The following is a 20,398-nucleotide window of genomic DNA, read 5'->3' as shown; positions in this document are numbered from 1 at the left end:
ACTCGAGTCGAGACCAGTTCGTCGCAATAGAGAGGAAAAGGCGAATTGGGCTCGTCGCACGAGGAGACGTAATGCAATCAGACGTGAGCCAGCCAGGCTTCAGAACCGTCGGGATGCATACGGGTTTATCTCTCTTCGGAACCTGGTCAGGACGGCATTCGTGCTGCGCATCATCCTTGGTCGGTTTGGGTTTCACTGTCGGCTGCAGCAGCAAGACAGGAAGCTAGAAAGAGAGAGAACACCGAATTGCGAAAGCACGACGAGAATAGCTGACCGTGGATGTCCGAAAAGCCCACATCACACCACCCGCCTGCCTGCCCTACCGCACCTTGTTGCTTCGTCGCGTCGACGAAGTTAAAGCGTGACGTCAGTTTCGCTGATCGGTGAGGAGCTAAAAGCCCGCACCAGCGAGCTTCGGGGCTGGTGGGCGGGGAGGGGGATTGGCCATGGATCTTTGTCGTTACCCTCCCCCAAGATTAAGATGATGGCTGAATCTCGAATCCCAAAATCATCTCGGAGCCGTATTGACGGCTTCTCGGATCTCCAGATTTAGACCCAACGTGCGCGGCTCATCCCGGAAGACGATCGTTTCTTTGGTTCCTTTGTGTCGAAAAAAGAAACGTGGTCTGGGCAGTAAGTCTGGGCTCTGACCGTGCTTGCTGCCAAGCCCGCATCCCTGCATGATTTGCATACGCGAGAACTCAAGTCCGGGGTCATCCTTGAGGTAGCAATGGAACCAGCAAGATAGCATACATTCATCAATATGCATGCATGCAATGCGCGTTGTCATAATCGTTCATTCGTCGTTGAGGCATGCATCGTCCTTCGGCTTGATGTCCCATGAGTATGCAGCAGGTCATATCGCCCCGCAGCCATTGCGTTTGGCGTCAGCGTCTGCCTGTACGAGATTTTCACACAAGCATCGGCCAAGGCTTGCGCACAGTTGATGATGCCATCATCACCAAGGGGTAACTGTTTGAGAAGACAGAAACGAAAAGGAGCTCGAAATTGGGATCCAACACATATCGGGTATCGCAAATAAAAGAAGCAAGTTCAATCATGACGCCATCGCTGGTGATTTTTCTTATCGGGCCCGAGGACTGCTGCTCGTGTAGCATTGGGCAGCGATGCGATCAGTAGAGAACACTCGGGTGGTCGCGCATCAGCATCAGTATCAGATACGTGTTAGTGGTGCAACGTCTCTGTGTACCCAACCCAGCTCAAGACTGAGTTTTTACCATTACCCGAGGTAGGGAAGGGCGCTTTGGAAAAGGGATACGGCAAGGAGGCCTTGAGACAGGAGCCAGGCTGCTGCATTAGTGGAGGCTTAAGAAGGTTCATACGTAGGGTTTCATGACATAATTCAAACAAGAAGGCTTTGCCAAGAAACATTCTTGAAGTTACTTGACGAACTACGCGAGTGCGTTGCTTGCTGCATCTTGTGGGTTCAACAGTGCTGTGAGTGAGAAGAAGCAAAAAACAATATAAAGTAGCATCTCTTGGTTTCGATCCAAGGACCTCCGGGTTATGAGCCCGGCGCGCTTCCCCTGCGCCAAGATGCTTTTCTCAGTGCACGACGGCTTCTGCATCACACACTCAGACGTCGGCTACCATACCACTAGACTAAGTTGTAGTGCTTCACGAGTGGTCCATGAAAAATATTATAGCATTTTGCTGCTCATATGGCTGAGTGCTGCTTATGGATGACGGGTTTGGCAAGAGGGGGCCGATTTCTTTTCGACCACCCAGCAATGCACTTCCTGCTACCAACCCCCTTCAGATGTCGAGACTTTCGTGTTCTCCGTTTCGAAAGGATGGAGGCCGTTGTCCACATCGAGTGACCACGGCCATGATGGCACTATTTCACCATGGAAATATCGACATCCAGAAAGAAAGCCCAAAAGGAGGGACCGATAAATGAAACTGATGACGCCGTTCGACAGTTTACAGACAAATGCTGCCCAAATAAAAGAACTAATCAGACTCAATGCATTACTCAATCCTGCCAGCTGAGCCTCTTCTCCCTAAAGAGACTGACCATCCCCATCGGCAAAAGCCCGGGATCCACCAACCGCAACCCGCCAAACCTCGCCACGACCTCGGGGCCATAGAGCGCCACGATCCAGCGCCAGTAGGGCTGCATGCTGTGCCAGTCGCTTTTGATGCCGCTGCGCAGAGTGGCATTGGTATAGCTACCATCAGCACCGAGTGCGGCGAGGCCGCTGGCCACCACGCCCGCCTCGTCCATCTCGATGCCGCCACCATGGCCAGGCCTCTTCAACAGCTCGCGGTATACATCGACCAACTCCATGTCGTAGCTGTACCACAGCTCCTCGCACCACCGGGCGTACTCCTCGAGACTGAAGAACGTGTCGGCCTCCCCGGATCCCTGGGGAACCCAAGAGTGATGTCTGTCTGTAGGGTCTAATTCCTCGAAATTCTCCTTGGCGGTACGGTACGCCTCGACCTCGGCTTTCTTGAACGCCTCCATGAGCGAGGATGGGTCGGCCAAGATGGAATCGCGCACTTGGAGGATCGAGACGAATGGCGACTGCAGGTCGAGCCCACCCAGCTCGACCGGGAAGAACAAGAATGCGTCCGGGATCTCCTCAACCCCGTACCGTTGGCAAAGGAGGGCCTTCAGGTACTCGACCACGCTGTTGGCTTCGACTTCGCCGGCGGCCCCGGCTCGGAAAACCTCCCGTTGTATGCGAGAATGTGTTTCGAGCATGGCATCCACATGAGACCGGCCGAAACAGTTGGCGGCCTCGCCAAAGTTGGAGGCGAAGAAGGTATTCGCGAAGCTGTTCCACGTTTGGATGAAGGAAAACACGCTCGTTTTCTTGGTCTGCAACTGTCGCCGGAGTTCAGCGATGTGGGAATCAACCAGCGCCTGATTAATCTCGAATCGTCCAGTCTGAGTCGATAGTTTCAAGAACCCCCATTGGATATCTCCTCTTGGCAACGAGCTGTGGATCGCCGGGGTAATATCCGGATCGCCCGAAATACGAATGCAGCCCGTCTTGGTTGTGTTGAGTTGCGTGCCCGTTACGGCCGCAAACTTTTGCAAGGTTGCCCAGGCCTGGACAACAGTTTCGTGGGAAGCACTCCAGAACCAAACATCGTCATATAGACGGTATAGAAGACTCCCGTTAGTCGACTGGTTTGTGGCGAAGTCCAAGCAAAAGAAAACAACTTCGCCAAAAACGTCGCTTAAGGTGTGTGAAGTAGGTGTTCCGCGACGGCGAGTCCGAACAGCCGTGTTAGCAGGTTCGTCCATAAACCTCAATGGCACCTCAAGAAATTTGGCGAAAAACCTCAGCCATGTATCGGAGACTCCAAAGAAGGAGAGGATGGTGTGGATGGTGGTATGGGGCAGTAGACTGTCCCAGCGGTCGAACGACGAGTGAAGCGCAGTAAAGTCGTTATGGATACTGGAACAGACGGTGGCCTCTGTAGACAAGATATGAAGTAGTCTCTGCTTGGTCTGCATTGGATTCTTCTTCGCGTACTCGGGCTCCCTATCCGAATCTGTCTCGGAATTTTCAGGTACAGAACGCATACCAGTAGAAGGGGCTGACTTCCTTGCCGCTTTAGATGCGAGCCTCTTACGCTTTGGAGCCACGGAGGCCACCATCGCTACCCTGCATATGTGTCATCGGTTAGTAAACATGTGTGCAGGAGACAATGGGCGATGCCTCATTTTGGGGGCTAAGACCAAGGGCGTTACTCACGGGCTGGCGGCACTGTAATGTTCGACTTCTACTTCTCCCTCTACGATCTCCACCTGTTGAGACTCCTTGTCGAGCAAACGAGCCATGAAGTAGTCTTTGCGGTGCATGCTGCGGCGGACGTGCTGCACACTATCGTTTTGCCACTTTGAGACCCCGTCTTCTAGATAATACTCGCGCCTGAGTTTGTCAAGCTCGGGAATTGGTTGACGGACATCCGCCCAGGGGCCACCTATCCTGCGGAACCTCTTGAAGGCCCGCTTGAAGAAAACGGACCATTTTACGCCGATGTACTGGAGAAAGATGGACTGCAGTAGTTCTTCGTCCATGTGGACGCTGTAGACACCACTGATCTTCCGGCGCTGCTCGAGTGGCACGTTGTCGCCCCATGACCAAGCATCGAGGGCCGACAGTCTCATGTTGAGCACATCCGCAATTTCTCCCAGAATGATGTCGTTCTTAACAAAGTCGCGAAGGGCCTCGCGCTTCTCATTCGACAGGCGGTCCGACGCCAACAGGCCTTCGATGACCCATTTTAGAGTGTAGGCATTGAACTGATTGGGTACAGAGAGCTTGTACTCAAAGTCTTTGATGCTCTCGGCCAATTTATCCAGAGCCTTTGCCTTCTTCGAGCTATCGGCGGGCTCGTTGACAAACAGTTCTTTGAGAAAGCGCGTAAGCTTGGCCTCGTCCACCTGTGCGGGCACGAAAACATCTTGTTCCCATTGCTGTTTTGCCTCGAGCCTTTTGGCGCTCTCAACCGTCTCGAAAGGCTCTGTCATCTCTTCGTCGTCCCCGGCTCCGCTAGGGCCAGAGCTCGGATCGGACGGCGATTCTGGTGCGAGCCATTCTGTCACCAACTGTGCGTAAAGAGAGGCGTAGGCGTATTTCAGCGACATGGTATCCAGGTGCCCCAGAAGAGAAGTCTCCCACTTCTCCAACGTCTTGGTGGAGACGGACGGGTCATATCGGGCCTGCGCAATGAAGGAATCCAGGTTCTTCAGTTCCACCTCGAGGCTGGTGTGTTTTGCGAACGTGTCGGCAATACGTCCCGAGCTATCCAATTTGATGGCATAGCATGACTTGACGCCTGCGCTCAGAGTAACCAATCGCTTGATCCTGTCATGATCGTTCAACGAAGAAAGGATGGCCGACTTCTTCTCTTCAAAGGCGGCCCGGCGTTTTGACAGTTCTTGCAACTTGGTGTCTGTAATTTCCTTCAGCGTTTCGGAGAAGACGCTCCCACTGGATGAGGCCATGGTCAAGAGCAGAATATACCAATATGTCACTGCTCGTCGGTTGCAGCCTCTGTGGTCCTATACTAGGAATTGAAAGACCAAGCCGATGCAAGAGACTGGCAGTACCTGATAGCAAAGAAGTTAAACCGAAACGTTTGATTCCAACCTTGGGTAGCGGGCCAGGCACATATTTATAGACACTTGCTAAAGTAGCGTAGGCGCGGCTGCAGGTAGGGAATGCACGCTAGCTGTTGCCTAAATTTGTGGTTCATCCCACCCAACCAATGCCTGCAGCAATCATTACGAGTTGAAGCTTGGGGCAAATGCGGCGAGAGATCATGTGACTAGAAACGTCATATCAAGCAACCACCCAGCAACCCCAAAATAATCAACAGCTCTTTTCTCGATCAATAAGTTGTCAGACAGCATTCTGTCCCCGTGTTCTGCCTCAAATAACCTTGCCTCTCGCTAGATGCGGGTGCTGTACTGTCAACTGAGGCGGGTGGGTGACTATTGGCTTCTGGTGTTTCCTATGGAAGTTGAGGCTCCTTGGGCATTTTCACGTACCCAAAGCAATATTTATATAAGGCTATGCACAGGGGACATCTCAATCATCAGACCTGGGCACACAATATGCATATTTTCTCTTGCCTTGGCCGCGTTTGGGACACCCCGTTTGTAGGGGCAAGGGTCAATATATAATGGCAGAAACTGTAACCAAGTAGGTACATGTGTAGTTTGAGCCAAGGCTCTCTGCCTACCTATTTGGGGTTGGTACACTGTAGATATTCTCTGATTAGTTAGATTGTTCTTGTACGTTATAGACGTCTAATGTGCTCCTCACAGGTTCTGATTGGTTGGGTTGCTCCACTACCGTGTTAAATGCTTAGCCTATTATTAATAAGCCCTGATTGGTTGAATTACTAGCATACCGTTCTGCACAGGCTTAAACCCCACCGCTTTACACGGGCTCTTACAACGTTTTACACGGGCTTAAAAGCGGTACGCGCGGACTCTTCATGAAACGTATTATATGGAGGGCAGCGTTATAGCATTCAAGGGGATACGGTACTTCACCTTCGAGTATTGTCCATTGTATTCAATGCATGTGCAGTCTGTTGTATTCAATTTACTCGAGCCCTACATAAGCTACCAATTTTCTGATCCCCACCTGTTTCGCTCTTCCTCGCCGACACACCCCAACCGAACAAAGCATAACCCACCCTCAGTATGGCTCCCAACAATAAGAAGCCGCGTAAAGACGGCATCGACTACCACGGCAAATACCCCTTTAAGGGCACCCTGACAGCCGATGGAAAGGTCACTTGCAGCGAATGCAAGAGTCACCGTGGCATGAAGAATGGCCATCATTACATCGCCAGCCATATCTCTTGCAAGCACAAGACAGATGCCGCCTATCGCAAAGACCAAAGCAAGTACTCGGGAGTGACCTACCAATGCTCCTGTGGGTATAAACGAAGCGTTTGGAACAACTTCCTTGCGCACATCCGCGGAAGACATGGCTTCAAGGGCAACTCCACCGCTATCAAGAAGCAGGGATACGTAAGTAGAGCGAAATGACCCTTAATCCACGCCTCTTTATTATTTTCTCTTCTTTTTCCATCTTTCTAAGTTTTATTGGTGACTAACGCGTCTTTATTTCAGTATGGCCCCAATGCCCCGGCTACCCAAAAGCAGCAGCAAATGTCGAAGAGTACCGAGGTGGATGAACAGGATGTAAAGAAGGAGGAGTGGGAGGAGTCCGATTTTGACATCGGCGATATTCCTGATGATCACCATCCTCACCAAGATCCCAAAGACGATGACAAGGACGGCGGCCGCGGTCCTGGTGGTGCCGCCAACGGTCTGATCCAGGCCGCTGCTTGAAAAACCTAAGTCAAATTACCACTAGGAGGGGAGTTACTAGAAATACTCAAAGATGTCAAGAATGCGCCGAATAGCTTGAATATGGAATGACACAAATTGCCGAATAATTGAATGCCTTATTATCAATTTGTTTCAGTTGTCCCTTCCATTTCTTTTGGTTTCTAGTTCTCAGAGGAACGGACGGAGATCGCGACCAACCGGACGCTGAACGCGAATGAGCACTTCTCTTTCTCGTGCTTCTCCTATGGAATGACTGTTGTAAGGGTTTGATGAGGAACTGCCACATGGCAGGTGGTTCCTTCCATGGTCAACTGCCACAAATTATCCCAGGAACGCGGCCGCCTGTACTAGCCTTTTTTTTTCTTTTCTTTTTTTCGACTCATACCAGCCTGTACTAGCCAATAGGACTGGCTACCGAGCTGCTAAGCCACAAGTCGTCGGGGTGATGGTGTGCTCTTTTAGAATTTCAAGACATAGTCCCGCGTGCTACAATAAGTGGCTTGGGTCTATTGTAGAATGCCATGTGTGAAAAGGAACGTTGTCAATATCAGCGCGCTAAGGCGGCTTGTGTTATCAGGTCCAGAGCATGGCGCGATAAGCAAGGTCCGATATCTTATGTCATCTTGCTTGAGCTACGAGAAGGCACTTCGTCTGTAACTTACTACGTTCGTCACTATGTGACAACTCACCCTCCTAAGAGATGGTGTAGACGCCCACTGCAACGGCCATCTGGATAACAACACCTGCAGAACAACCTCGTATTCATTCGGTGGCGTGAAGAATCAATACGGATTCCATATTCTGAACTATGAACGGCAGATACAGTAAGTTCGAATCTATCCATCCATATTTGTTGTTTAAGTAATGTCAAAGGCAGCATGTCGGTGTTCACCTATCCTTGCTTTACTACTACGGCAATGTCCATGAGACAGGATTGTTTTGTCTCGGGAAAGGGATCCTGGTCATATCTTAAGCCGAGTATTACGCACAGACGAGACCGCCCATGCTCTTGCTTGTGTTCTGGCCCGGGGTTTGTTTCTCTCAGGGTAGCTACCCTGTAGCGACCTTAGACCCTGAATAACTCGCCAGCCAAGTGCCGCAGCGGCAATATCGTTCTTCAGCACGGCCGCCCGAATTGCCGGGTTCTGCAAGCGCTGTTAGGGAACCACTAACTTTTAACCTAGGGTCTGGGAAAAAGAAAGTCCGGGGAGGGCTATCTAAGTTGATTAACAAGACTGACAGAAGCAGTACAAGCAGCTGAATATCTAGGCTTCGGACAAACATGGGCACTCCTTGTCATCAATGCAGCCCAGCTCGCATACTGTCGAAGAAACAGCACAACGAAACACGACAGCAATAACAGGCCTACCCTTGCCTGCAGCATGCATCTAGAAAGCGAAAGGAACCTCTGGAGGCACTAGCTAAGGGACCGCTCTCTCATAAAACAATCCTCATTCCCGCATCCCCAACGATGGGTTTTCTGCAGATCCAAGTCCATCATCGGTTGGTCATGACTCGAGACTGCTGAACGCGAGAGAGTGTGTCTGAGAGACATAGAAAAGGGTGCCAAGAGGGCGATCAAGATCAGCCCCCAAGACCGCCAGCATGGTTAACATGGATACGAACAACGGCCCTCTGCCAACCTACTTCGAGCACAGCTGGGCCACCCTCAGCAGCATCGGTCTCATCAATGCCTGCTTCGGCTTCATGGTCATTGGTATTGTGGGCTTCCCGGTCATTGCCACCGTCCCCATCGTCGTGCTTACAGCCAGTGCTTTGGCCAATGGCTTGTGCTATTTCGCCTACTGCACCGAGTACCCTAAGACCAATACCATTGTTGCCTCTGCCTTCGACGATGTGTTTTGGCTAGTGAGTTTTCTTTCTATCTACCTAGTATCTTTCTAGCCCCTGTCCATCTATCCCCTCCCTTTTTCTCGCTCTACCGCATGATCCTCTCCAAGATTCGTGGTTCTTTTTCACGGTGAAGCTAATGTAATTCCTGATCCAGATCCAAGAGGCGGGTTTGCCCTTCTACTCGGACGCCATCCTTTCCAGGATGTTGTACATGCGCACCAAACTGGCCTTTATGCTCACCTTCTGGACCCTGATGCTCGGCATCGTGGCCCTGCGGACCATGATCCTGACGGAGCGGGTCCGGTACCTGATGGGGGACTCGAGCACGGCCGAGCTCCAAACCCTCATCAACCGCCTGCACATGGGCTCCTTCATCTCCATCGCCGTTATAGAGTGTATCAGCTCCGCCCTGCTCCTCCTCAAGTTCAACTCGGCGAGGCGCATCTCGGTGAAGGCGGCGCTGCAGAGCGGCACCGGGGTTCTCTTCAGCTATCTCATGCATAGGGGTCACGAGGGCCGTCACATATTCGTTCCAAGCCACGGCGCAGTCTGCGTCTTCGGTGGCCGGCCAGCTCGATCGATTCGCGTATACGCTGGAATGCACGTTTCCAGTCATGTTACTGTTAGTTTTGCCCTCTCCCCTTTTTTTCTCGAAGCACACACAACATTTCTTTATGCGAGGAATGCGTCGCTAATGATATAGAGAATTACAGCATCGATATACTGGCTTCCAGATTGATGTACGATGCCCACAACCCCTCGTATCACCGAGAGAACCGATCGGCCCCCCAGGACGGGGCATTTCACGCAAACTACCATTAACGAGTTTAAGTTATACCCGCTCAACAACATCGAGCGCCGCATCGAGGTCAGCGGGAACCCGCGCCAGAAGTCGAGCTCGGAAGAGAACATCATGAGTCAAACGTCCCCATCCTACCATCACCATCATCACCACGAGGCCTCGAGCGGCGATATGCTAGATTTGGATGGGCAGACGGCGATGCCAAGTCCAACCTGCAGTCAGGTGGTATCAGCAAGACGGTGGAGTTCAATGTGATTAGAAATCATGAGAACTAAGGATGACGACGCCTTTCCTAGCCAGCTTGTTTTGGGTGGCTTAACGGCACGATAGCTTGATGAGCTTAGATTCCCTCCCTGGCTTGGCGTATTAGGGTACGAACCATCTTGCGACCTCATTCATCCCGCCGTTCGGCACAAGGCTCGATGATCGGTGTTGCCGTTTGGAAGCCTTTTGTGGCGTTTTGCAAACAATGAAGCCACTTCTGATGTAGTCTGTGACCGACCACAGCAAACTACTATCGGCCGGTGGCCGACACTCCCTTGCATCCGGCTAGCGAGCGCTTTGTTTGCCGATAAAAGAACCATCCCGATCCCCGCAGCACGGATACGGGAGCGCGCTGCTGTTGGACAGTCCAGCATAATCCCTGGAGCAATCAGCTGCGTGAGCCGGGGTCCAGGAAATCGAGGGATGGCAATGGCACGAAGCGCAAATCACTAGTTTTCGTCTACTTCGGCCAATACCAGCATCCAAAGAAGCCCAGCTAAAGTAATAACTAGCCTCGGGAATCTAGCATACAAGTTTGTCTTTCCCGGAATAGCCACCTTTGATCGGGACATGGCGAGACGTCGTGCCACGTACGCGCAGTAAGTAAGGGGAATAGGGATAGGAGCCCATGCTATTCGACTCGCTTGACAGGCGGAGTCGGGCGCATCTGCATCCCGCACGTTTCCCAGGGGAAACTCTCAACTGGTTCCCTGACACTTCTCGTCTATCATCGAATCTCTTCGGCAGCAACCCGGAACACGGAATCGTGACCAGTAGCCCTCAAGGGATTCACCAGTCCACCGTGCAATAACAGATGCGGCCACTGGGAGTACTCGGGCCTGTCCCGGGGGCTGAGTGGCAACAAGCGATAGCTGCGACTTCTGATCAGTGATTGTAGAAAAGCTTTTGCCATATGAGACTGCTCTGGTTTGAGGTGGCCAGGGGCGCAAGCTGCGGTATACTCGTGTAATTACTGAACGAAACAAATAAAGAAATTTCATTAGCTAGTGCAACTGCCGCTGACAGATTACGTACCCCCATTTCAAATGAACTAAAACTCCTTACTTACTGACCCCTTTTACGAATTCTCATAATATGACTAGCCGGCTCTCCTTTTGTCCCTCCCCCTTCCTCTTCCCATCTCCAGTTATTTTTGCTCCTGGTCCCGGTGTGAACTCCGTCGAACACGACGGGGGCCACCCGTCTTGGTAATTACTTGCAAAGCGAGTTCCAGGCGCCGACCATGGCCTGGTCATCTGCAACAAATGTGTCCGGGTCCATCCTGTAAGTTAGTAGTCAGCCATCTATCCAGATAACACCAACAAAAAGGCAGTGTTGGGTGGTCTGTTTATGGGAAGCAACTCACAAGTCGCTGTAGCACGTGCATAGTGCGCCCTCCGTTTCATCTACTCCAGCTGAGCAAAAGGAAGCAAGAGTCAGTCAGTATAACCGTTTGCACGTGATGTATGTAATAGAAGGATGACAGAGTCTCTCTCACCGTATTTGACGAAGAAACTCGAGCCTCCGAAGGAATTGCACTTGAACTGGCACTTGTACTGCGCATAGGCAAAGCCGGTCTCGAGGGGCAGTGGCATGCCGTATGTCTAACAATTGAGTCAGCAGCACATTCGGTTAAAATACTCAGTGGTCCAAGAAGCGGGTTTCCACGTCATCCCGATGATTCCAAGCGCGAGCCCACTCACATATGTGCCCAGAATGTGGCTGCCTGCCCAGTTTGCCTCGGGCTGATATGTTTTATCGGCAAACTGCGTCGGCGTGGCATGGAAGTAACTGATCGGGTATCCCGCCGTCGTCGTGGGCGTCCCCGACGTGCATGGCGTCTCCTCGAGGACGGCGGGTGGCATCGCTGCCGCGGACGTTGCCAGTGTGGCGGCGATGGCAATGGTGTTGAAGGTCTTCATGGTGTCTTTTATATCTGATTTTCACACGTTCCTGTTGTGATCTGTGCTCCAACTTGCGGGCGTTTTGACAACGGAACGGGAAGAGACTAGGTTTGGTCTGGGCCGCGCTGGAGAATTCCGGGTTCGCTGTAGTTGAAATAAAGATGTGACGCTTCGATGGTAGAGGGAGTTCGTCGTCGCGTATGATTGAGTAACCCCGCGTCGAAACTGTGAAATGATTCACCCGAAAGGCTTAAAGTTACGTCAAAACGGTAGGTGCCGCGGGAATCAAACCTTTTTTGTATTTATCCTAGCAGCTACAAAAGTACAACGCCTTCTCCGAGCCAAAATCGTCCGATGGGGGAGAACTTGTTTGCAAGGTAGGTATTCAGCCGACGACACGACCCGGGCGAAAAAGGGGCGAAGGTTGGTGTTGAATGTTACCCAAACGAACGCAGCCAGGGCAACACAAAGAAGACGCCGGTTGCAGTGAACGTTGCTTCATCTACCATAGATTGACAGGTCCAGCGTTTCCCGCCCTGGACCAATCGTATGCAGGCAATCCCTGCATGCAAGCGTCCTCGCGGCAGATGAGTCTCCTATATACCCTTCATTGGGCAGTGCCATCGCGGTCAAGGATAGCGTGGCCGAAACGTCCTGAAGGTGGCCAAATATATTCCTTCAACCAGGGGCCCGGATATGGTTGTCAGAATCGGGTAGGTAGTAGTCGTCGTAGTCTGGGAGAAAGCTTGTGCGAGTGAGGGTGGGCCGAGACGCTGATCAGTACCCCTTTTTGTGCTCTCGGCAAAAATAAGGTAGGATTCAAATCTATATTGCGTGCAACCCCCTCTACAACTGAGACATTTCATATCGACGTCGGCTTCCCACCGTTTTTTCCCTCCGTCCTCTCCGTCCTCTCCGGACCTCAACGTCCTGTACGCGGCCTAGTCAACAATTCCAGTACCTATGAGCTCCTCCGTTGTGTGTGTAACTTAGCACAGCAATCGGTTCACCTCAATTCTGATTCGCCACCATTTATAGCAATCGGCAGATCCTGGATACCACTTATCGTCATTTAGTATAGAGATTGGATTTTATTAGGCCTAGCAAGAAATTACACAGACCTTTGAGGATGCAAGGTACAACGAATGGGTTACTTGAAATGGCCATGCCTTTGGCAATGGGGGTCAAATACTACCCCGAGACGCAACGTTACGATTATGCCATTCTGATCAATTGGTGTGATTTGAGAAGAAGATTTCGATGTATGGACATGGTCCGATTGTATATAGCAAAGCTGTCTCATTACCACACCACATTCGGCCCTCCCCGAGAAAGTCACAATGCTTCCGTGAAGGGGACTGTCGGCTCACCTAACTGAACCCCCAGGAGAAAACATGCTCTTCTATAGCTGCACTCATAAGGCCCAAAAGCCACGACAATCGGTCCTAGAGACCTGGAAAGGAGACCAACAGCAAGACGCTCGCCTGTATCGACCGTCGAAGGAACTGGAACCTTTCTCCAGCATTGCAGCCCGACAGGTCAGGACAAGGACCAAATTCAAGTTCAAAATACTTGACAGTCTACTTCCACTCCGCCAAGATGGATGCAACCGGGATAGAAAAAGCGGCGCTTTCAACTGGGCCGATGCTGACAAGGAATGCTGGCAAGTGGAAGCTGCCAATGACTTAAAAAGTGAAGAGGGTTGGGAGCACCAGAGGTGGCCGTGCCAGGAGCATTTGGCCGACACTTATGAGGCCCTGACCTGTTCCGTGCTTAACATTCCAGCTTTTTTCGGTAAAGAATGGACAGCATTGAGGTTTGTGTTCCGATTTCTAAAATGGCATGTCGGTGTTGGTTCTGGTTTGCTACATATCAACGTTTCCGGCCATGTTGCCCCACGAAACATCTTTGATACCCATATCTTGTAATCTATATAAAGGGCCACTTATCCCCGTAAGGGGTGTGTGAGATGGAATGCCACGCTTCCGATGAAGAACGATGCATTTGACTGCTCGCTACCAAAGTCAAGGAACCTCAATATGATGTCAGTCCCGTCGATCTTGCTGGAACTTCAACGAGAACCCCCTAAAGACATAATAACACAACCTCCGTTCTATCTTGTGCCTTTCCCCGAGCATCACAAGAAACCCGAGGCCGCACCCGCAACCATGAAGGATGAGTGGGCAGAGATGAAACAGCATATGGAGAAACGATTTCAGCTCAGATTTACACTGCTCGATACGATTTACTCATTCTTCGAAACAGAGGTTGGAACGATGGATAAGTCCCGGCAACAACTGGCACTTGGACAAGCTTCCTGGACTGATGACGACAAATCCAAATTGATGGACCTTCACAGAACAGGCTATGTAAAGAGAAAGTCCTGGAATAAAGTGGTGGAGAGTGAGCTAATGCTAGCTGGCTCTTATGAATACATGAGCTCCCTGGTCCTAGGCATTCCGAATCAATACACCGAGGGAAACAAAAGGCACGTTTTCTTCCTTCGCTATCTATTCACCGTACAAAACCATGTGACTAACTCGACTAGTGCACCTGATCTTATCCGTTCGAGGCGTGATCTAAAATGTTCCTATAAAGAGCTTTACGACTACGTCATCAGCGGCGGGCCTCCAGATGTGATAGACGATAGACTGCTAGGCAGAGGATTGGGGAATTCCATGCATATTCTTGAAAATATCCAGTCATTGGACAGAAACGCAACATATGACATCGAGGAATACGATGGTGAACTTGACAAACATAATAGCGCTGAATTTGAATCCGTGGAGGGATTGCAAGACAAAATGAAGGAGGATTATGGTGATGCCATGGGGTTCTTAAGTACCAGGGTATGCTCACTCTCGACAGCATGGTCAAACGTTTTGAAAATGGACGATCTCTTTGGGACACCAGTTTGATAAAATACCGAGAGGATGGGACATCGAACACGGCATATATTAATCACTGTTAAGAATATAAAGAATATGTATAGAGGTCACATCTTGAAATTCTAACAGGTTCGTAAACACCCATCAATATACAGTGCAAGCCCTATATGGTACTCCAATTTTGCAATTGGGTTGCTCAAGTGGCATCCTCTTATCCAGGGCTGGAAGGACACTGCTGGCATACGAGCTAGTGTACTGTATCAGGTTCGATACTGACCTCGAGATATATCTCATATTGGAGCAAAGATCATGGCAGGCATGTGAACAGATTCCGGCGAAGGCAGGGTTCGTGTGATGCGCATGGTGCTGATGAAAATGCGAGGCCCTCCAACCCCATGTATGTTGGTCAGTTGGAATGCCCCGCGGGTTGTTGGGTGGCAAGCAATGCTACTCAAACATGCAATGAAGAATGCACCAAACATCAGTGACCAGGTTGGCAGCCTCGAGTTACAACAAGCCGAGGCTAATCAAACACGAGAACAAGACGTGCAAAAATCAATGTTAAGCGATTACAGCTAATACTACAAAAACATTCAGGTCAGACCTGCGCTCGTATGCGCACAATGGCCCCATTTGGGCAAACGGCGTGTTTTGTTGCTGTAACGACTGTCCCTGCGTGCAGTTAATACCCTAGATGAATCATACTGCCTGTTGTGTCAATGCTATAAACCACTCGAGGTGCCAATCTTGGCTGGAGGAACGCTAATTAGTGTACATGGACACGGGATCCGGATACCGCTACACTCAAGCACCAGGTGGAGGCGGAGGAGGAATGTCCGAAGGAGGAGGCGGCGGAGCGCCATCAGAGGGCGGCGGCGGCGGAGGGGCGCCGCACCGCCAGCGTACTGCTGAATGAGCGCATTCAGGTTGCCAGGAAGTCCCGGAGGTGCCCCCCAGGCCGGTCGAGCCAGGTGCCCCCATTCCAGGAGCTGCCGGAGGAGCGCCCATGCCAGGTGCAGCATAACCAGGATAGCCAGGATACGAAGGGTAGGCAGGTTGTTGCGGTGCAGCTTGCTGCCATGGAGCAGCAGCAGCAGCACCAGAGCCACCGTTGTAGTTGTTGTTGCCGCCATAGTAGTCGTTCGAGCCATGGTTATTATCATGACCGCGATCGCCGCGACTTCGCCAAGGAGCAGGACCGCCGCCGCCGCCACCACCGCGCTCATCGTTACCTTGATCGTGGTTGCGAGTACGCCAAGGAGCAGCCGCACCAGTGGCGCCTCGCTGCCAGGGCTTAGGCTCACCACCGCCGTTGTTATAGGAACCAGGGCCAGCCTCGATGCGCGCAGGAGGACCAGAGCCGCCGCCAAGTTCTTGCATGAATTGCTGGTAGAGTTAGTAATCTGACGGCATATAAAGGAAGGACAGGGATTCAACACATACCTCGTACTCGCGATCGACGTCATCGCCGCCACCGATGCGGGCGGCAGGGCGGCCAGGAGGACCGTCATTGCGCCAGTTAGCACCACGCTGTCGGTCAGGACAATCACGGGCCATGTGACCAGCATTGCCACAGACTCGGCAGATGATGTTGGCAGTGAAGTTCTGCTTCTCAGGACAGTCATATTTACGATGACCGATCTGTCCACAGTTCTGGCAGGCCTGGTTCTCGTCGTCTCGGAGGGTACCATTCAGGGCAGCAAGCTCGCGAAGCTGGTTGCGCTTGAGCTCGTTCTGTCCTTCGGGAATGGAAGCAGCCTGTTGATTGTCAGTATAAGCACATGGTAACAAGAGGGGCAAGGGTGAACATACAGTCTCGATGACGTTGTGAATGAGTTTCTTGGCCTTGTTGACTTTCTCCTCGGTATCTGCCATAATGAGACAGTGAAGGTCCTCCTCCTGGTTGCTTGCGTGCGCGGCGTCGGAGCGGCCCTTGCCTTCCTTGACGGAACCTTTACCGCGGATGGCAATCTTGGCTTGGGATTCAGTCTCCATCTTCTTCAGAGTGTTGCCACGGGGTCCAATAAGTAAACCGACTTTAGTAGGAAGAAGCTAAGTGTTAGTAAGTCTGCAATAGGTGACGGGTGAATACGAGGTTAGATGGTTAGAAGATGAAGCCAGGCTTGTCCACAGCCCATCTACAACATTTGCGACGGCTCCTCTGGAAAGACCTTGGACGACACGGGGAAGGATTATGGTTAGAAAGGTTAGAGGGTTAGCAATCTCACTGAAGTTAATTTCCGGATAATCGTTGACGGGCACGTAGACCTTCTCTTGGGTCTTGGTGGGACGGCGGTAGTCCTGAGGCGGGTGGTAGTTAGGAATGGTTTTCATAGCCTTCTCAATCAGCTTGTGGCGCTCATCCTCCAGGCGCTTTCGGTAACGGTATTCCCTGGTGTTGACACGGCGACCATAGTTGTCGTACTGGGGCGGGGGCGAGGGAGATCTGGAGCAAGAGAGGATAACAGTTAGTGCATGTCCGTGATGCAGAAATGATATGGGGACTGTTGCTTACCTGTCACCATCAGCTGGCACGACATCGTCGATCCGGAGCTTCTGGCTGATCTCCTCGATGCGCAAATGCAAAGTGTAAGCTTCGAGCTGCTCGCTCGTCATGTTCGCGACAATGGCTGTCGGCAAGCCCATCAGACCAGCTGCTTTGTTCTCCGAGGCATCACCCCATCGGTTGCGCTTCTTTCGGCGTCGAGGGCCGTCGGCATCGGAGCGAGGCTCGGGACTGCGACCGCGCTTCAAGTCGCGATCGCCATTGCTGAAGCTGGGAGTGTCGACGCTCGCTTCGCGCCTGACGGATCCATCATCTCCATCATCAGCGCCTCGTCGGCGGCTTCCCAAAGGGATGTTGTTGGATCCAGTAATGCCCTGGTTTCTCCACGACATGTTGGCGAGATTACAAGTTGAACGGTTGGGAATCTGTCAACTTGCGGATGCTGGAAAAAGATAATGTTCTTAAGATGGTTCTGGGGGGCCATCTCCGGTTGATGCAGCTAAGGCAAAAAAGCTTAGGCCGCAGGTGGCACTGCCGCCTAGTTGCTGCCGTGTGGCTAATTGTGGCGGCGATTTCCCCACCTTTACGCATTCCACCTTCAATTGATGTCGACTTTTCACCTCAAGCTCCAAAGTACCTGCTGCCTGCCACTCTGACAAGGAGCAATAGCAATGAATGAATCACTAGCCCCTATTGAATGCGACAGCAGAAGCAATAAATCAACTTGCAATTTGGCTAGTGATTTCCCTTTTGAGTTGCATCTGCGACCACGATACGCCAGAGCCATGTACATCCGCTGACCTTAGCCCCTAATAGCGGCACATCTACGCATCAGCTACCGGCTCCATGGACGCGGCCACCATGTCACTGATGTCGGAGTTGCTTCTGACACGTCTTGAGGTGAACTCCGACGCCACACCGGGCTCCGACCGGTCTAGCTGGCCTTAAACTCTGCCGATGGGGAGCTGATCATTCACATATCCCACAAGAGTCTGATAGACCCTACTATTGCTACTGCCTGAGCCCTGTTCAGCCCATGCTTGCGATGGCCCTGTTAGCAATTATCATCTTGTCGTCCATCGGGTCGATTCAGCTTTATGTGGCACGTCTTTCGACTTCAATCGAGCAGATTATACACCATGCCTGAACTCGGAGAACTTCGGGTACAGCCATGCACTCCAGAAGTCTTTTTTGGCATACGTAGTTTTGTCAAGCTGCTACAAAGTCAGACCAGAGTCGACGAGATACTGTTGTCACGAAGGCGTGCAGCACCACACTTCTGTGCAATGTAAGGATGATTTGACATGGTCAAGGGCAGGTGAGCAGCCCCAAGAGTATCCTACACAACCCGGCATTCTATGATCCCCAGGCCCGTGGCAGACCGGGCGGGGGTACGAATCTATGCCTTTATTTGCCGGCTCTTTCATAATATACTATCATTTTTACGTGTCTCGTGGCTCGGCCCGAAGTTCGAGGTAGGTACTCAAGGGGGTTTTCAGCCGCGGCGGGGGCCGATTCAGCTGCCCCGTAAAGTTGCTGCCTATACCAACGAAGTAGTCGTTCCATTTTCTCTCCTTCAGCTCTTCCCGTCCTCCATCAACTTCATGAATCAATCTAAACAGTCAACCATTACCGCACCAGAGAGTAAGGACATGGCAACAGCTGGAGAAACCGAACTGGAGAAGACCAAGTTCTTCAATGATGAACTTTTAGCTCCAACCGAGAGCTTTCACACTTCAGGATTCCATTTCTTCTCTCGCCTCCCCTTGGAGCTTCGGTTGCGTATCTGGACCCTGTGTCTCATCCAACACCGTTTCATCCCAGTTTCTATCATCCCCAGCAACGGATCTGATGACTTCTATCCGATACAACCGGCGCTCTATTCTAGCCACAACCAACTTGGCAACATCATCAGTAGCAGCCCTTATAAGCTCTCGGTCAACCCATCCGTATCCAGCACAGCCAGTCCTCTGCTCTCCGCCACCTCGGAATCAAGACTGGCTGCACTAGAATTCCTCCGCATTCGCCTCCCTCTCGCGCGCGGTCATATACGGATATGCCCCGAGTATGACGTCCTATATCTGCAGTCCTGGCAAATGATGCCTTCCCTTATTGCCGATATTCTGCATGATATCAGAGCGTACGACCCGAAGCACGAGGGTCTTATGCATCTGGCCCTGGCTCACTCCCAGAGGAAGACTTTCTTTGACGTGCCATTTCCTACTGATCTACAATCTGGACAAGAAGTGCTAGAAGAGTTCGACTTTGACGCATTTCTAGCTGACACACCCGAGGAGGAAGTCGACGACAATGGAAGCGACGGGAGCAGTCTGGGAGCAGCCACTCCAAGGGGTAAAAGCGTCCTCCACCACCCCGTAGCCACGGCATCCTTTGTCGACATCCTCAGCACCAAGCTTCGGTCATTATGGTGCGTCGAGCAGCTGAGGGCCAACTCGAGAGTCTGCTACGTCTGGCCACCGCAGCTCGGCCGAATGGCCCACGTGGCGGAGGCTTGCCCCTACTGCCGCGTCTCGACAAGCTGGGCCGGTCCTGCATCGACTTCGACTGGCTCGAGCGCGACCCCCGGCCCGTGCAGCCCGACCTGGAGCAGCTGCCCTTCGACAAGGACCCTCGCCGGTTCTACTACAGCTGGCGGTGTCTCGAAAAGAGCCTGGGCGTCGCACGACGGCGTACCGCAGACTCTCCTCCTTTCCGCTTCTATGTGTGCGTGGCCAACCAGGTGCCACGCTTCGAGCAGATCGACGACGAGGGAAAAGCCATGGCGCGGTACCCGTTGACGGGGTCTGCGGTGCGCCAGCAGGTGCACCGCCAGCGTTGGTCGGAGTCGATCGAGTGGGAGGGCACGAGCAACCCGGACGTCCGATGCCTGGGTCGCGGCCAAGCCGTCCCGGACCCTAGCCGCCTGCTGGCGGAGGGGAGACGTAAGCGGAGGGAGCGAGGGGCGACAACGGCCCTTGGCATGTGGATATTCCCTGGGGAGGCGTTTGGGCAGGTCAAAAAAGACGATCTCGGTGACTTGTATAGGCAGCAGGATCGTGTAACTGTCAGCGTGTCGGAGCTTCCTGGCCTGGCAGTGTTCGACATTTGAGTTTCTTCCTTTCCCATATGCCCTATCATACACTCGGTGCTCGAAGGGCCGCAGCGTTTCTGATGGCTGATCACTGTCAATGGATTCATTGATAATCTGATTACACAATAACTACATGCTTTTTGGCGCCTTAGAGAAACCGAACTAATCAATTACCCGACGAGCTCAAGAAGCATGACTCTCTTCCATTTTTGGATGGTTGCCGGGCCCTCACT

General features: G+C 52.0%; 7 protein-coding genes across 7 annotated transcripts; 4 read left to right on the top strand and 3 right to left on the bottom strand.

Annotated features, from left to right (window-relative positions):
- Window positions 1–1,996: 1,996 nt before the first annotated feature.
- On the bottom strand, window positions 1,997–4,990 carry PG997_012599 (uncharacterized protein; the record flags this gene model as incomplete). Its single annotated transcript, XM_066816913.1, has 2 exons — window positions 1,997–3,644; window positions 3,735–4,990. 2 exons carry the CDS (start codon window positions 4,988–4,990, stop codon window positions 1,997–1,999), a joined length of 2,904 nt encoding a protein of 967 aa, XP_066662605.1.
- A 1,209-nt stretch (window positions 4,991–6,199) lies between these two features.
- PG997_012598 (uncharacterized protein) lies at window positions 6,200–6,856 on the top strand (the record flags this gene model as incomplete). The annotated part of the gene is made up of 2 exons (XM_066816912.1): window positions 6,200–6,532; window positions 6,635–6,856. 2 exons carry the CDS (start codon window positions 6,200–6,202, stop codon window positions 6,854–6,856), a joined length of 555 nt encoding a protein of 184 aa, XP_066662604.1.
- A 1,605-nt stretch (window positions 6,857–8,461) lies between these two features.
- PG997_012597 (uncharacterized protein) lies at window positions 8,462–9,532 on the top strand (the record flags this gene model as incomplete). The annotated part of the gene is made up of 3 exons (XM_066816911.1): window positions 8,462–8,725; window positions 8,865–9,332; window positions 9,416–9,532. The coding sequence occupies 3 exons, from the start codon at window positions 8,462–8,464 to the stop codon at window positions 9,530–9,532; spliced, it is 849 nt and encodes a 282-aa protein (XP_066662603.1).
- Window positions 9,533–10,988: 1,456 nt separating this feature from the next.
- On the bottom strand, window positions 10,989–11,698 carry PG997_012596 (uncharacterized protein; the record flags this gene model as incomplete). The annotated part of the gene is made up of 4 exons (XM_066816910.1): window positions 10,989–11,058; window positions 11,143–11,191; window positions 11,275–11,380; window positions 11,480–11,698. 4 exons carry the CDS (start codon window positions 11,696–11,698, stop codon window positions 10,989–10,991), a joined length of 444 nt encoding a protein of 147 aa, XP_066662602.1.
- A 1,376-nt stretch (window positions 11,699–13,074) lies between these two features.
- PG997_012595 (uncharacterized protein) lies at window positions 13,075–14,844 on the top strand (the record flags this gene model as incomplete). Its single annotated transcript, XM_066816909.1, has 3 exons — window positions 13,075–13,496; window positions 13,710–14,529; window positions 14,698–14,844. The coding sequence occupies 3 exons, from the start codon at window positions 13,075–13,077 to the stop codon at window positions 14,842–14,844; spliced, it is 1,389 nt and encodes a 462-aa protein (XP_066662601.1).
- A 528-nt stretch (window positions 14,845–15,372) lies between these two features.
- On the bottom strand, window positions 15,373–17,466 carry PG997_012594 (branchpoint-bridging protein; the record flags this gene model as incomplete). The annotated part of the gene is made up of 5 exons (XM_066816908.1): window positions 15,373–15,954; window positions 16,012–16,326; window positions 16,381–16,620; window positions 16,711–17,014; window positions 17,084–17,466. 5 exons carry the CDS (start codon window positions 17,464–17,466, stop codon window positions 15,373–15,375), a joined length of 1,824 nt encoding a protein of 607 aa, XP_066662600.1.
- A 2,033-nt stretch (window positions 17,467–19,499) lies between these two features.
- PG997_012593 (uncharacterized protein) lies at window positions 19,500–20,183 on the top strand (the record flags this gene model as incomplete). The annotated part of the gene is made up of 1 exon (XM_066816907.1): window positions 19,500–20,183. One exon carries the CDS (start codon window positions 19,500–19,502, stop codon window positions 20,181–20,183), a length of 684 nt encoding a protein of 227 aa, XP_066662599.1.
- Between the last annotated feature and the right edge of the window lie 215 nt (window positions 20,184–20,398).

Source organism: Apiospora hydei (genome assembly GCF_038363865.1).
Source record: "Apiospora hydei strain CBS 114990 chromosome Unknown utg000009l_segment0_segment0, whole genome shotgun sequence".
In the NCBI taxonomy this organism is placed as follows: domain Eukaryota; kingdom Fungi; phylum Ascomycota; class Sordariomycetes; order Amphisphaeriales; family Apiosporaceae; genus Apiospora; species Apiospora hydei.
Note: the sequence above shows the minus strand (reverse complement) of the source record. Positions and strands in the feature narration are given on the sequence as shown.